The sequence below is a fragment of the Quercus suber genome, unplaced genomic scaffold (assembly GCF_002906115.3).
Source record: "Quercus suber isolate HL8 unplaced genomic scaffold, Cork oak 2.0 scaffold_88, whole genome shotgun sequence".
In the NCBI taxonomy this organism is placed as follows: Eukaryota; Viridiplantae; Streptophyta; class Magnoliopsida; order Fagales; family Fagaceae; genus Quercus; species Quercus suber.
In genome coordinates this window covers 1,660,225-1,677,360 of record NW_027069553.1, presented here as the reverse complement: position 1 = coordinate 1,677,360, position 17,136 = coordinate 1,660,225, and the positions used below count along the sequence as shown (strand labels likewise).

Genomic DNA, 17,136 nt, shown 5'->3' with positions numbered 1-17,136 from the left:
CCACCTTGTGGCTAGCTTCGGTCAGTATGCGTAGTATGTACACTACCTTCACAATCACATCTTTGCCCCAAGTTGAGAAAAGGATCAACGTGTTGAGATGCCTTAGATTTTGCTGGTTGTTGCCCTGGTTCAGCCATCATCAATTTTTGCTTCCACTCTCGCTCAAGCTCTCCCCACAGACAGCGCCAATTGTAAGGTCTATATTTGTGGCCCAAACTCAAGAGGTATGAAATATGAAATATGAGCCCAACAAGCCTAATACAATGAATTTGTAGAGAGTGGGTGAAAAAACTGGGCTGTTTGTGAACTAAACAACAGTTAATCAAGGTTTAACAGATAAATAAGTGCAAGAACAAACTTGAAACTTGAATAAATTGTTGTCCGAGGTGACCAACTTTTGTTTATATACTTCTTAGAGTTACAGTAAATCTTATTTCTCTCTTCCTTTCTCTCTTTTTCCATTCCCTTCTCATGAGAGGTCCTTTACATTTATATAGTTTTCTTTTTTTCTATCTTCATCGTACACTTATTCTTCATCTAAGCATTCACTTGAGCATGTGTCCCATCAGGTATCTTCCTTAGTTCTCCATGAGTGGTGGTAGCTGAGGCTGCACTGCTCAGGGGTCTTCTCCATATTAATACGGTCAGAAAAGTTGCTGCAGTGTATTTAATGTGGTGGTAGCAGCTTTTCCTTTAGATATTTTTCTATTCTTATCATCTTCATACGTGCCTGAAGTTTATCCTTATCGTTAGAATTACCAAGAAGGTCACTCAAACCTCCCATGTACTTGCTTGACCGATATTCTTCATATCCGAGGAGGACCAACTCTTCGGACTATATTCTTCGATCATTTCCCTGCATGATTCTCCAGTCTGGGGCTTTTTTCAATCATTTATTCCTCTTCGGACATACCTTAATCTTCAAATAGGGTCCAAGACCCAATATATAAATTTAAGCTTTTATACCCACAATACCCAACAATTTTGCCTCACATGTGAGTTTTTACTTCTTTATGGGCCACAAACAAGTCCTTCTGATTTCCCTTTGCCTTCTGAGTTTTTTTCTTCATTAATGCATATCTATGGGCTTCTTATACACCATTCATAAGAATCCTGTGTCAACCTAGCACGCTCATCCAAGAGAATCTGATCCACACTTTCTTGTTCTCATGCTACATCGTGACATAGCACTATTGACAATACTAATTTGTTGGGTCTTTTTCCAAGATCGTTTGGGTGAGCCTTTTAGGCTTGCTTTGTCCTTGTTCCAACTTGGAAATTTACCTTGAGCACCTCAGCACCTTGCCACACCACTTGTTAGGGAGTTAAGTCAATTAACACATTGGAGGAGATTCCAATTGATATGTTAACATAACATCTAAAGACACCACTTAATCCAAAAGATTAAATTTATGATTTGGGCTCTTAAATTAACCACTCCCTCTTGTCATTTTTATTCAATCTGAGATTTTACTCACACATGTATTTCCAACAATATGAGATATAATATATATATATATATATAAAATAAATCATGTTAAAAGATATGATTTAAATATAAATTATATGTGTGTGTAAGTGTTTATTTTATGGATATTAAAAAATTATTGATATATTTATCTTGATCACCTTAATTTTTTTTTTATTATTATTTTTGCCTCTAGGCTAATCCACTTAATCCTATTATGAAATAATCAATCTGAAGTTGGTTTTTATAAATTCTAATATTGAAATTTTTCTTTCTAGCTACCAAAACAATTGTCAAAGCATTGTTAGTAAAATTCTATAAGCAATACATACAATTAAAAAAAAAATTGATTATATAATCAAGAATTGTTAAAATACATATTTGAATATCTTTGCAATTAATTTCATTATTATATTTCTATTTTAGTAGTATTTCATTATCTTTTAACTCTTCTATATATATATATATATATATATATATATTGTGGGGCTAGAAAATTGGGTAGCCTCGGCCCACTTCAAATCAGGCCCAAGTGGCCCACGCCGAGGACGACCCTGTCCTCAGTCGTCCGAGACCTGGGAAAAACATGAGGACTGCCCCACCAAAGGACTCCTGGAATATCCGAGGAGGAGATGACCCAGTGCCACGCGTTGGCAACAGAAGTATGAAGAAGGGGCAAGCCCTGGGCGAACTGTCACCTCGCATTGAATACGCTCACCTAACCCTTTTGGCCACATTAATGGGGATGTAACCCCTTGACAGAGCAACATCGATCAGGGGAACCACTGGAGATGATAGGCCTCTGATGGGACGGACGGTCAGGAAGGCCAATAAATGATCAACAGGAGGAGGAAGAGAGGGATATATAAGAAATGTGAGCAAAATGTAAATGGGAGAGTTTTGGGGGGAGGGGGAAGAAAAAACCTCCTCGGCCATGGCCGAGGAGCATCCTCCAGTTGTAAATTGTTCTAAGTATTTTTCTTCGTTACAAGAAAGTTCATGCTTGGTGATCGACGGCCAGCACCTAAACCTTTCACCCCACTCTCTACAAATGTATTGTTTGGGCTTATTGGGCTGAAAGACCCGTCACCCAGGGTCAATCCAAATTGAGTCCCTACAATTATCTTTTAAATCTTATATATATATATATATGAATTTCTTATACATTTGTAAGATTTTAATCTAAATTATTCATTATATTATTTATATTGCTAATAACAAATTTATCAAGAAATCCAATTTAAGATTCAGTTAATTTGATTAAATTCAAATCAAATATGTTGTTTTTGAGAAGTTAACGGCAAACCACTTGACGGCAGTGAAGGGAATAGCCAAACTGATCAAACATAGATAGAGTCATGACGGGAAATGATAGTTGCGGTACAAATTAATTGAAAAGAATGAAACTTTAAAAATGAAATTGAAAACATGTCAAACATAGAAAGAGTAATTTGTGATTTAGCATAAGTTTTAAGTGTAGTTTATTTGAGCTTTTGTTAGTTTTAGTTAATAGTGGTCACTAAGAAGTCAATTAAAAATATGTAGAAGTTTTAATTAGTTTTAACTAAAAGTAATTGAAATTTAAGGTTTAAATTAATAATACCTCTAAATTATGGGGGAATTTTATAATCCATCATTAATTCTACCTAATGAGCTTTAAAAACAAACTTCGTCAGGAACAGGCTACTTGCTTTCTCTAAACTATCGATGAAAAAATTGGGACAACTAAACAGGAAAGAAATTGAACGAAAATTTTTATTATACATGTGATCTTATTAGTATTTACAATGAGTTATTACCAGACATTTTGATTTAAAACCTAAACGAGAAGCACATGTTGATGTGTGAGTCATGTGACCAACATGCAGAAACAGCCATTAATAAAAGAAGTCATTGATCTTATTGCAGATAAGATCATGATCGTTTTCTAGAAGAATAAGTCTAATGGACTTGCCAAGAGTCCCAAGACCATTTTAGTTTTTGTTTTTATTATTATTTAATTTTATTATAAAGAAACAAGCTCTCACACAAGGGAAAAAGAATATGAGATTCTAACACAAATACAAAATATAAAAAAAAAAACGTGTTCGTTCAATTAGCAATTCCTATTATTTTCAATAGAAGTGTCCAATAATCAAATTTTGCGCCCCCCCAACCCCCACCCCCTCCCCCCCCCAAATGTATCAAATTATAAAATAAATAAAAGCTTCTAAAAAAATCTAATAGACTTTATATTACGAACACATTTTTTTGGGGGGCGAATGGACTGAAAGCAATGTTATCATTATGGGATTGAACATCAATGTTGTCATTACCAATTTTTTTTTTTTTTTTAAATGTTATCATTATGGGATTGAACAAATGGCCAAAAGGAATAAATCTATTTCCCCCTCCCCTCTTCTCACTCTCTCTCTCTCTCTCTCTCTCTCTCTCTTCCTCGGTTCTAAGAAGCAAATGACTTGGTTTAGGTCCAATGCATTTAGTTCACTAAACTCGATTAAATGGTGACACATGTCCAAAAGTGGACACATATCATCACCTCAACGGATTCAATATTACTGGACACTAGCCTCAAGTCTGACCCAGAAGCAAACACATATTAGATAATTTATTTATATTTGTACATCTCATTTATTTGAACTAGTTTGTAATCCCATGCATATGTATGGATACACTTAAAAATATACAATAAGATGTATAATATAATTCATATATATATATATATATAATTTAGATACTATTGATAGTCATTTTTATATTTTGTTAACTTTTAAAAAAAAAATTTAGGTATAAAATATAAATTGTCCATTTTTTAAAATTATTATGAAGCACTTTTTTTTTTTTTTTTTACGATTCATTTATTCTAGAGTCTTTGGTTTTTGTACCTAATAGTAACTCATTTGTGCGAATATTTATGATGTGGTCTCATATTTGATTTTAAATTTAAATGAAATTCTTTAAGAATAAATAATTAAAGACACATGGTGTAAAATTGGAACTCTAATTTGAAATTCTAATTTGAGTTTTTCTCAGCTTCACCTATTATTATATATATAGATGAATATTTATGATGCGGTCTTATATTTGATTATAAAATTAAATAAAACTTTTTTAAAATAAATAATATAAGATACATGGCGTAAAATTGGAACTCTAATTTAAAATTTTAATTTGAATTTTTCTTAACTTCACCTATTATTTTATATATATATATATATATATATATAGATTCCTAAAAGAATTAGCATTATGAATTTGACAATGGGGCTCAGTTCATTATTATCTAAATAGGACAATACTATCAATAATAATAATAATAATAATAATAAAAAGAAGACAATGCATGATATGTATGAATGTGGATGTACTAATTGGTCTAAACGCATCTGGAAAATAATCACCAACCAGACTATTATGTATACCTAGCTAGCCAGTAGGTTCATCATAGTAAATAATTTTCCATGGCAGAAGAACTGATCATGAGCCACGTACACATATATAAGCCGTCAAATAGGACTGTGAAAGTTTCCAGAGATAAATAAACGAGAAATTGCGGCAACTTCTAAGGGTTCACATTAAAAATGGGATAGAAGCAAGTTGTGGCAATCTCAATGAGTCAAACACGAGCATAGTCATGGTGGACCGGTGGTTGATGGTCCAGGAAGCCAACACAATGCACACAGAAGATAAAGTCCATTAACTGGGCGACAAACTTTCAATTGCGAGGTTCACGCATTGGTATACGTACTTTATTTACATGGTCATACCCATACGAAGAATGATAGGGTTGAATTGGAAATGGCCCTGCATGGTTTATAAACCGAGTAGATTTTGCCTTGATTGGGGTTTTACTTTTATGGTATGTTTAGACACCGTTTATTACTAAAAATTGAAAATACTGTAACAAAATAATTTTTAAATATGTAAATTATATTGTAAGACTCAGTTTTAAAGTTTTTTTACTGAAAAAAGTATTTGTAAGTCTCGTGAACAGTGTACAGGACCTATTGTTTTTTAGTAAAATGCAAGAATGTATTGAAAACGTGTGTTCCAAATGCACACTTATTGTTATACTCAGCCTCCATTTGGGAAGCACATTTTCCGTGTTTCCCAACATAAACGTTTTTTCTGTGGGTCCCATGCACTGTTCACGGGACCCATAAGTACTTTTATTCAGAAACTTTTTCTTCAAAACTGGGTCCCACGGCACTATTCACACATTTAAAAATTATTTTGTTACAGTATTTTCAGTTTTCAGCAATAAGCGATATCCAATTAAACCCCAGTGAAATACTCATATTTATATAAAATTTTATATAAATATTTTAGTTTGACTAACTCTTATGGACTCTATAAAGTATATTTTACCTCTACTATTTATAAAAGGATTTATCTCTTTGGATTTGACTTTTATGTAATTTAGAAATATCTCTAAACCTTATATTTAATAACGAAAAAACTTAAGAACAACCCATTAAAAATATATCTACAACTTTTTTTAAAATACCTACAAAATAGGACACTTTCCTACTAATTTATGTATTAAAAAAAAAACAATAATTTTTTTTTTTAAAAAAGAAAAATTATGACACTAGACAAGGAAAAAAAAAAAAAGACTCATTGCATGCACAAAGTGCGTGTGATGAGACTAGTATACAATAAGAAAATTATCAAATCAACCTTCTTTATTTCTGTTTTCTACTATTTGTATTAAACATCCAAATATTCGTTTTATTTATTTATTAAAATTATAAAAAAAAAAGTCATTATCTATCATGAACTTTCTAATTTCTATAACTGAGATTATTAGACCCTAAAGACAATATAAGTTGTACTTGCGTATGTGTATGTATGTATCTTCAGTTTTAAATAAACAAAAATCAAATCATTTTAAATTATAAAAGTATAACACAATAAATAATGTACTAAACCTTATATTTTAAAAAATTCTAATTTAAAACTTAAACCTTAAAAGTTTTAAATTATTTCAATTATCCCCCCACAATGCATGATTAACTTAAGTAACAGAAAACCGAATAAACTGCATTTTAGACTTATCTCGGTACTACAAGACTCGTCATACACGAGTAACAAATGATATTTTGCTACCAAAATGTTATGTCTGATTTGCATGGAAGGATATGTTGTGTCTATATAGATACTTAGTTACAAACTTATATGCTTACAAGGTCAAATAGTTAACTGGTAGATTAGCGGACTAAAATTTCCCATTTCAAGTTCAACAAATCTGACTAATTCCAATTTTTATAATAAAAAATAAAAACAATCGATCTGATTCCACCTTGTCAAAATAAATAAATAAATAAAAATATGATTCTTGACACACGTACGATTAATTTGTATGATCAGTAATTCAGTATCCATTTTATAAATTAATTGACATGTGCTAATATTAATATGCAGTTATGAATTAATAATACATATCATGATGCATAATTATCTATGCAGACAATGACAAAGTTAGGATTTTGATTTAGGGGACAAGATTAAGATAAAATTAATTTTAAAAAAAATATAAATATAAAAAAATTAAGTTATTAAAAAAATACTTGATTAACATATAAAAATAATAATATAAATGTAAGTTATAATTTTTTCTTTTCATGCTTGGTTTCAAAAAAAAAACATTTTTGAGCCTAGTGTTTGTAGGAATTAGTATAATCATTATTATGTTTAAGATATTTCATAATTTAAACTAACTATAAATGTATATTTCAAACAAGTAAGCGTGCGTATGGGTAACGTGTTTTGCTGCGTTAGGCATTATTCATGCGTTTTAAGCATGGGACCCACGAAACTGTTGCAAACAAATGAAGAAAAACGCAGACCCACGGCACAGTGTGAACAGTATTTTGTCATTTAAAAAATATTTGTTACAGTATTTTTAGCAATAAGTTTTCAGTTTTCAGCAAAATAAGCAGTATCCAAACAGACCTTAAAAATGAAAACCATTAAATAGTAATTAATTATTCTAAAAAAATAGTAATTAATATATGAAGTTAAAAATTAATCAAAGTATAAGATATTCAAAAAAATCTTATGAATACTTAAAAGTAAAGTTGATCCCATAAAGATTTAAAAAAAGAAAAAAAGAGAAGAAGTAGAGTTGAAAAATAAAATAACTTAGAAGTTAACAGTATGATCAAATATTGAAGACTTCTAAAATATTATATGTATGCCTTGATTTCTTAACGAGGTTAGATGTTTTTATTATGAATTAATCTAAATACTCAAATAAACGTAGAAATCCAATCAAAATTAAAGAATTATTTGTACAATCAACTGAGCCATACTACAAATTTAAAATTGGCAGTTCATGTAGTAATCGTACAGAGACTGCGGATATAATCTTTGTCTCACATGAAACTGGAAGAAAATAAAAATTAGTAGGTGCTAAAAAATAAAATACAACAACTACAATAATAACCTTATTAGGCAGTGATTTATACATGAAGCCTCAAATTGAAGATTTTTTTTTTTTTTTTTTTTTTTTTTTTTTTTTTTTAAAGTAGGTTTTTCGCATGATAGATCTTCACTGTAATAAAATACAACCCACATGCCAATTTTTTGGTCACAATTTTTTTATTCGACATAAATATATCAAGCATATCTCAAATTAACAATGCATCATCATCACATGCTTAAACTTCCTCATAGAAGTTTCTTCTTCCTTGTTTTCTTTTGGAGCAACGTAGTCAATTATGAAGCGCTATCGAAAATTTTCTTGGTTCTGGATTGAGTCAGCAAAATTAAAAAATGAACAGAGGTACGGAGTTTCAAATTTTCAATTAAGCGTATCATTTTTTTTTTCTTTTTTGGTTGAAAACAGTGCGTGTTAACGATTACAAGGAGGAAGATATGGTAAACATTTGCGTAATATTTCTGTAAATTAAATATAGTCTTTAAACTTTTGCTGCTTCGTGGATGATGTCCGAGAATGAGTTATTTTTATTTTCTAGTCGAGTATTTCTCAAAATGGTGCCTATAAAATAAGATGCTTATCACTACTTCTTAATTAAGAAAGTTCTCACCTTTATTTTAAACGTGTAAACTACTTGACAGAACAATAATCTGGCCTAAAATATAGTCAATTAATAAGTTCAAATTACATCTGGTGTAATTCTACAAAAGTTATACATTTTTTAGACCGTAGATTTAAAAAAAAAATTATATATATATATATATATATAATGATTGGAAAATCACTCTAATTAATGTCATCTTTAAAATTAATTGCTATCCAAATTAGCTAACCTAGCTAATTAATTTTAGAGAGTATTATATTATGGGAAATGTTAACGGATACTCTTATGACACAGATTAATAATAATCTATTTAAAAAAAATTATGGGAAAAGAAAAAAAAAAAGAAAAAAAAAAAAACTCATAACTCATAAGCGTCTCAATATGCCTCTGCTCCTTTGGTTACATTAGATTTAACATTTTTTTATCCCTTTTGCACTTATCATTGTAAAGCTACGTTAAACCCCTACTAACTTATATGCATTCAAAATTATGTCATAATATTTAGGAAATGACTAACTTGCAAAACTGTTTTGAGTGTAAACCAGTTTTTTGCAACTCAAGGTGATACATGCATAGTCACTCTGACAGAAGAATAATGTATCTACATAATAAAATAATATATCTCACAATTAATGCAGATGATTTTGGGGCTTAAAATTCCAAATTTTCCTTAGATTTGGCATTAGCATTCCTCAATGCTAATGCTCTAAGAGCCTAAGGATTAATAGGACCTAAGAAGATCACGAGTACGAGAAAATTAACTTACAAGCCTAAAATCTTCCACAAGCCTAAGAGCCTAAGGATTACTTGGTTTACCTACATGCCTAGATAGAAATGTCTTGACAGAGAAATGAAATTTGTGGTCATATTTTCTCTTGGATGTTGTGTGATCAAGGACCATTTTGACATTTTCCTGGAAGAATGCATCTTCTATTTATAATAATACACTCGCTTAGAACAAGAAATATAAAAATGCATCAAAAAAATTAAATTAAAAAAAAAACTTTTTTCATAAAAATTTTCTAAAAATATATTCAATGACAATGCCCTTAAGGCATTTGTTAAATTTTCCCTTAATTAGAATTTTGTGTTTTTATCATAAATATTACAAGGAAATAATCATGAAAGATGTTGCAATTTTAAATAAGAAGAAGAATTGAAGAATTATTAGTCTACAAGCAAAGACAGAAACAAAATTAGGCTTTTAGTTGAACCACAGCGAACCGCGTGCGAAACAAGTATTGTACTTTGTTTTGTTTACAACACCTTGATTATGATTTGTCTCGAAAATTACTTCGAAAAGAGCGAAGGCCAATATAATTGTGTTTGCGTCATGCCTGATTCTCTATTATAGTTTTTTCCTCTTTGCTAGGCTTTCCTTGATTTTTATGCTTACGTACGTCCACATGTAAATCGCAACTTAAATTTGTTTCTATTGGCTTCCTTTTCAACTTTTTTTTTGTGCGGAGAGAAATGGCTTCCTTTTCAACCTAAAGGGCAAAGACTCTGTACAAGGGAATATGGTCAACCGGCGCATGAAAAAATATCTCCGAAATTGGTAAGTTTGGTCCTTAATTTTAAATTCACATTTTTACATTTTAAATAATATTACAAATATTTTTATACATTTTTTCACTCACACGTATTTCAAAAAATTACAAAAATTCTATCTCAAACTACTCTACCAAACACCCCTTCCTCCAATTATATAAATGCTAATAAGATGCTAAAAAAATAAACAATGAAACAAATATCAAATATGAGTATACATCAAATACTATTTCCTTTTTCCCCCCTTGTTTCACTATCCTCATTTAATTTCCTTTCAAACAATTTAAGAATGTATGTAAATTAGAAGACTAGTCAAATATTCAAATCATATTTAATGATCTTTCAAAATCATATTTGACGAGTATCAAGTGGAGGTTGCCTAGCTTAAAGGCAACCACAACTGCATCTAAATTGGGAACGAGTTTAGGGGCAAGACCTCATCCGTATAGACGAGACAGGACCACATTCATTGAAGAAGTAAATAAAATGCCATCAGGACAGCAAACAAGGAATAAGTGCGTCAGAGCAGTTACAAAGGTAATGATGGCCCAACGGTCGTCCGTTACACTCTAAATAGAATCTTCATTGTCGATTAATGCTGTGTTTCTTTCAGGAGAAAAATGCCTAGAGGAGCATTAACAAACATAACTACACCAACCCGAAGCAAACTATAAAAAGGAAATGGAACTCAAGTAAAGGAGATATGAAAAACTAAATATACACCTATGATAGAATTCTTTGAGAGCTATTTAACTGATTTTAGCATCAAAGCATTCTTAACTAGCGTCACGCCAGTGAAACTTCCTTTGCCTTTCTTTTCTTGACAACAGGTACCGGAGCTCGTCTATTGACATTAACAAGGAGCATACTGACCGACTTCATCAATATTCTCCAATTATTTTTATTCTGATTTATTATTTTTGACTTAATAGTTGATTCAAATAAAACCAGACTCTTGGTCTAATGATAAAGAGTTATTATTAGAAGTGAGCGTCATAGGTTGAAACTCTTTTAAAAAAAAAAAAAAATCAGATCCCAAAAATTTTCTTTATGTAGAAAAAATTAAGAACGTATGTATATTAGAAAAATATTGTCAAAATCTTCAAATCACATATAATAATCTTTCAAAATTATCAAGTGCTAGTAAGGATAAGTTATCAACACTACATATATTCCTCGTTTCTCTCGATGGAGGACTTGGGTTTCCTATTAAAAGAAAACAAGGTGATAACAAAAGACATCGGATTGGTGTCAGCCAAAGACCCTCCAATGCTTAAATTAGTTAATCTTTTAATTTTTAGGAAATCTCTAATATGTATTGTAGCTTAGTTTGTGTGTATTTACTTACTTGCTTTTTATGGTTTTATATAGACAACTTATGAGTTATTGCAAGGTTTGTTGAGCTCCCCTGGACGTTGTGCCTGAGCTAGGTGATTAAAAGTAATGGAACAGCTCATAAAGGTGTTTGTAATGGACATGAAGTGGCTCATGAAGGCACCTATAATGGTTTATGATCGTTACTTATATTGCTGGCTTGAATGTAATCGTCCATGCGGACCATTTATTTATTACTCGTCAAGAATCATTTCCAAATTTCTTAACACAAATTATTGTGTCAATTTCTATTCAAACAATTTAAGAATGTATGTAAATTAGAAGATTCTAGTCAAATCTTCAAATCATATTTAATGATCTTTCAAGTCATATTTAATAATCTTCAAATCATATTTAATGATCTTTCAAGTCATATTTAATAATCTTCAAATCATATTCTCCATTTCTCCAATTATATTTGTGGGACGTCCGAGGACCAAGAAGAATAAGGAACGGGTCTTGCACCAACTCATTGGAAAAGCGCATTTGACCCAAGGAGTTGGTCTACCCGAGAAGAGGCTGAGAGAAAGAGAGTAAAAAATAGAAAATTAAACAGTGTATAACTTGATAAAAACCTAGGTAAGACTTATATAAGAACTCTTCCTCGGAAGTGATAGAGGAGAACTTTTCTTACCATCATCTACTTGATTTGTTCCTTTGTATTTGACAACCAAATCACTAGCCTTAAACTTAGCTTGCGACTAAACTGTAATTGTCTTCCCACCCCGACCTCTACACAAAACAATTCTAGTGTTTGGGTTTGGGTTGAAGTACAAGGCATCACTATTCTAAGTGGGTTTGGGTTGTTAAACCCAGTTCTTACTAAATCTAGTTCTTACAATATTTATTACAATTTATCATTTTGACTTCATAGTTGATTCAAATAAAACCAGACCCAAAAAAAAAAAAAAATACAAATTTTTTTTTTCCATATAGTAAAACACAAATTTCCTTATGTATATATAGATTACTAAAAAAAAATTGTTTAAGGTGGGACTTAGAGAAAAATAAATAAAGAATGTATGTAAATTACAAAAATCTAGTCAAGATCTTGAAATCACATGCAATAATCTTTCAAAACTATCAAGCCTGTGAAAATGTGTGTAAGTGTGTTTAAAATGCTCAAAAGTGTGTTTAAACTTACCTATCAAACACCCTCTTATATCTTCTGAAAGTTCACTATGGGTATGAAACACCCTTGAACGTTTAGACCCCCAGATACAAAAATACAAATTCAAGCTTTATATCAAACAATTAATGTGCGGAATATGATAACAAACTTATAACAGAATTGATAAAATAATCTAAGCCAAATATAAACACATCCATAGCAGTTAATATATGGCAAAGATAAAGGAAAGAGAGATGCAAACACATGGACAACACACGATATGTTATCGAAGAGGAAACCGAAGTCCTCGACGTAAAACCTCTCCGCCGCCCTCTAAGCAGTGATAAAATTCACTAAAGAATACAGTTGGGATACATGAACAGCAGAAGACCCTCCAAGCCTAATCTACCCAAGTACTTAAGCCCTCCAAGCTTCTTGCTCCAACGAGGTTACGCCAAACCTATTTCTTCTTTAACTTGCCGGATTCCGCTACTTGACCATAGCATCAACCAATGTATATTGGTTTCTTCCCAAACTGCTTTCCTAAGCACCAAATGGACCTTCTCACAGACGTGGGTATGGTGAGATGAGGGTTTGGTAAATAACCTCTCAAGGGTATGATAATGGAGAGGAAGAGAGTAGAGGAAGAGAGTAGAGGAATTTGTAGAATCTTTTTAGATGAAGATTGGGGATGAGGCAATCTTGTTTTTCTCTAGAGTTTTCTCTCACAAAATTCTCTTTGGAAGCTCTCACTAAATGATGGGTATAAGGGTGTATATATAGTAGGGTGAGAAGGGAATGCAAAACGTCAGTTTTTGCCAAACAGGGCAAGTTGGCAACTTCGTCTCGCGGCTTGTCCAAGTCGCGAGTTCAAGTCGCGACGTAACGGCCTGGCCAGTCTGAAACTTTTGTCCTGTAGCGTGACAGCTGGCGCGACCCTTCAGCTTCCCAATGTGCCTCTCACGTGCCACCTTTTGGCGGCTTGCCAGTCGCGATCCACCCGCGAGCCCTAGCCGCAAATCTCTGTTTTTCTTGCACACTCTTGAGCTTTTTTTCACATTTTCTCACACACTACCCTTACAATTTTCCCACCTAAATACAGGGTTACTAAGTGCTAAATTACAAATAAATTGGTCACGGAATAAAGCTAATTAAATGATTGATTAAATTCAACCTTACATCTTCAATAATATTTATTTCAATTTATCCTCTTTTGAAGGGTTCAATTTATCCTTTTTGACTTGATAGTTTTTTTATTTATTATTATTTTAGAATTGATATTTTTTTGACTTGAAAGTTGATTAAAAAAAAAAAACACTGACCATAAATAATCAGTATTATTATTTTCATAATACCCAATCCAGGAATTTTTTTTTTATACGTATCTCTACAAAACGGAACAGTGGGTGTACGTCGTTACACACGGGCAAATCTATTTTCTCTCATCAATTTTATACAAAACTATTTCCACCTCTTATTATTTTGATATTTCCTAGGGTTTTACTTTTATCAAATTTCAAAGTCCCAGCTTCTCTGAGAGACACACAATATACAAGTATACAACTGTACGCGTGGAACGTGTAAGAGAGTCAACACCCCACGTATACGTTTCAATATTTCTTCAAGCAATAATGGCGGCGTTCATATCTTTCTTTCTTTCTTTTTTTGAGTCGCGGCCAAGCAACGGCGTTGTTCATTCGTCTATATATACCCCCCACAACAATCTCCAACTCACAATTTACCATAAACAAAGGCACTAACAACTAGAAATCTTTAGCTCTGATACCTTTTCTCACACACCATCACAGAGCTCAAGTATTTATCTATCACACTCATCACAACAAAAAACAAACAAACAATCACTCATATTCATTCCTAGATCTTAAAAATGCCTAGAAAAGGAATGAGGAGTATTTGCTTCAACTCCAAAACTTCATCTTTCTCTATGTCTCGATATTCTTCGCCTGCAAGAAACTCAATTTCAACTGGTACTCCTCGACGCAGCTTTTCGGAGTCATTGATCGAGCAGAGCATCGAAGCGGCCACGGTTTTGATAAACAAGTGGAACCCGGAAACCTCTACTTATGCCAAAGTCACATCTTTGTTCTACGAGAGCAAAAGTGAAGCCATGCAATTCATCAGGTGCGTGAACGATCTTCAAAAATCCATGCACGCCATGGTCATCGAGAACTCGACCTCGGAGAAGCTCGTGCACGCACAGAACCTTATGCAGATAGCCATGAAGAGACTCCAGAAGGAGTTCTATCAAATCCTTTCCATGAATCGAGCTCACTTGGACCCCGAATCAGTCTCCGCTCGATCCTCACGCGCCTCCGCTCGATCAAGCATTTCCGATTACGATGATGGCTCAGTCTCACACGATGATGAAGTGCGCAACGTAGGTGATTCAATCGATGAAGTCGAAGAAGTTTCTTCCATAGCTATGACTGACTTGAGATCCATAGCTGAGTGTATGATCTCTTCTGGTTACGCCAAAGAGTGTATCAGTATATACAAAATTATCAGAAAATCGATTATCGACGAAGGCATTTATCGACTTGGTGTTGAAAAAATTAGCTCCTCAAAAATCAATAAGATGGACTGGGAAGTTCTCGATCGCAGAATCAAGGATTGGTTGGAGGCAGTGAAAGTTTCGATGACAATTCTTTTCAACGGAGAGAGAATCCTCTGCGACCATGTTTTCGCTTCCTCAGACTCGATCAGAGAATCTTGTTTCACTGAGATTTCCAAAGAAGGAGCTACTCTTCTCTTCGGATTCCCCGAACTCGTCGTAGCTAGGAGCAAGAAATCTCATCCTGAGAAAATTTTCCGTGTGCTCGACATGTACACAGCGATTTCAACCAACTGGATCGAAATCGATTCCATCTTCTCATTCGAATCAACCGTCACCGTTCGAGCTCAAGCTCTCAACTCGCTGAACAAACTCAGCGACTCGGTCCGCTCAATGCTATCAGAGTTCGAGTCAACAATGCAAAAGGACTCGTCGAAGTCGAAAATCCACGGTGGCGGCGGTATTGACACTCTGACTCTCACCACCATGAACTTCCTCTCTCTCCTCGCCGATTACAGTAACATTCTCGCAGACATTTTCGCCGACTGGCCTCCGCCGCCGAGGTCATCGTTACCGGAATCTTACTTCGAAAGTCCATCCACCGATGACTCTCCGGCACCGGCGATTTCCATGCGCATGGCTTGGTTAATCCTCGTACTACTCTGCAAACTCGACGGCAAAGTAGAACGTCACAAAGACGTTTGTCTCTCGTACATATTCTTGGCAAACAACCTTAACCACGTTGTCTCCAAAGTTCAAACCTCGAACTTGAAGTACCTTCTCGGCGAGGATTGGATCGCAAAGCACGAAGAGAAAGTGAAACTATTCGCTGCGAATTACGAGAGATTAGCGTGGGGCCAGTGATTGCAACGCTGCCGGAAAATCCAACGGCCACGATGACTCCAGCTCAGGCGAAGGAAATTTTCAGGAAATTCAATTCGAGCTTCGACGAAACTTGTAGGAAACAGAGCTCGTTTGTTGTATCGGACCCGAAACTCCGAGACGAAATGAAAGTCTCGTTAGCAAGAAAGATTGTCCAAGTTATCGGGAATTCTACGACGCTCACAGGTCTAATGTTGTCGGAGAGCGAAATGTTGGGTTAATTGTCAGATTTGCCCCTGAGGATGTGGGGAATTACTTGTCGGACCTGTTCTTTGGGAACAAGAATAACTCGGGGAGTACTAGTTTTTCCTCTTCATATTCCTCGTCTCATCAACGACATTCGTGGTCTAGAACTTAAGGTTTTGGGCTTAGTTGGCGATTTTTTGTTTTGATCGCCAGATTTTGACTTTCTTTACCCGGTTATATGTAAAGATGTAAATGTTGTTCATTGTTTTTCCTTTTGTGTAAAAGTTCTGTTTGAATAATCAGTTTATACTACGACTTTAAAGGTTGCACAACATGCTTTTTTCTTTTTTTTCTTTTTTTTTTTAATTTTATTTATGAATACCTGCACAACAAGTCCAAATATTTTGTACAACTTTTTGTGTACTATTTTATATTTTACTAATCACTACTTATCATATGTATGATTGTTTTCTATTTTAAATTTCAGTAATTCTAGAAAGAAAGTAAAATGAACACATGATAAGTAGTGATTAGTGGAACATAGAGTAGTACACAAAAAGTGATACAGAATATTTGAACTCACAACAACATGCTAGGAATATATTAGATGATGATTTTTATTTATTTATTTATTTATTTATTTTTTTGAGGAAGAGATGATGATTTTTATTGGATGGAGGATTCTCCCTCACTAGCAATGAAAGCCTTGTATCAAGATTCAAGATATCTTATTATTATGAATGAATGAGTGGTCCTTTCTCCCAAAAAAAAAAAATTAATAAATAAATAAATAAATCAGTTTATACTATGACTTTTTTGGCAATGTTTTTTACTTTTGTCTAATTATATCATTATATACTTATATCCCTTTTCAACTTTTTACACCTGCATTTCTAGAAAAGTGTTATTTCGGATTTTCCATATCCCATTTAGATTCTCAAACTCT

At 33.0% G+C, this 17,136-nt stretch overlaps 1 protein-coding gene across 1 annotated transcript; it reads left to right on the top strand.

Annotated features, from left to right (window-relative positions):
• The first annotated feature begins 14,204 nt into the window (after positions 1–14,204).
• On the top strand, positions 14,205–16,522 carry LOC112025479 (exocyst complex component EXO70H1). The gene is given in 3 exon segments (XM_024058154.2): positions 14,205–15,975; positions 15,978–16,154; positions 16,157–16,522. Coding segments are annotated over 3 exon segments (1,920 nt in total). The 5' UTR covers positions 14,205–14,438; the 3' UTR covers positions 16,363–16,522.
• The last annotated feature ends 614 nt before the right edge of the window (positions 16,523–17,136 follow it).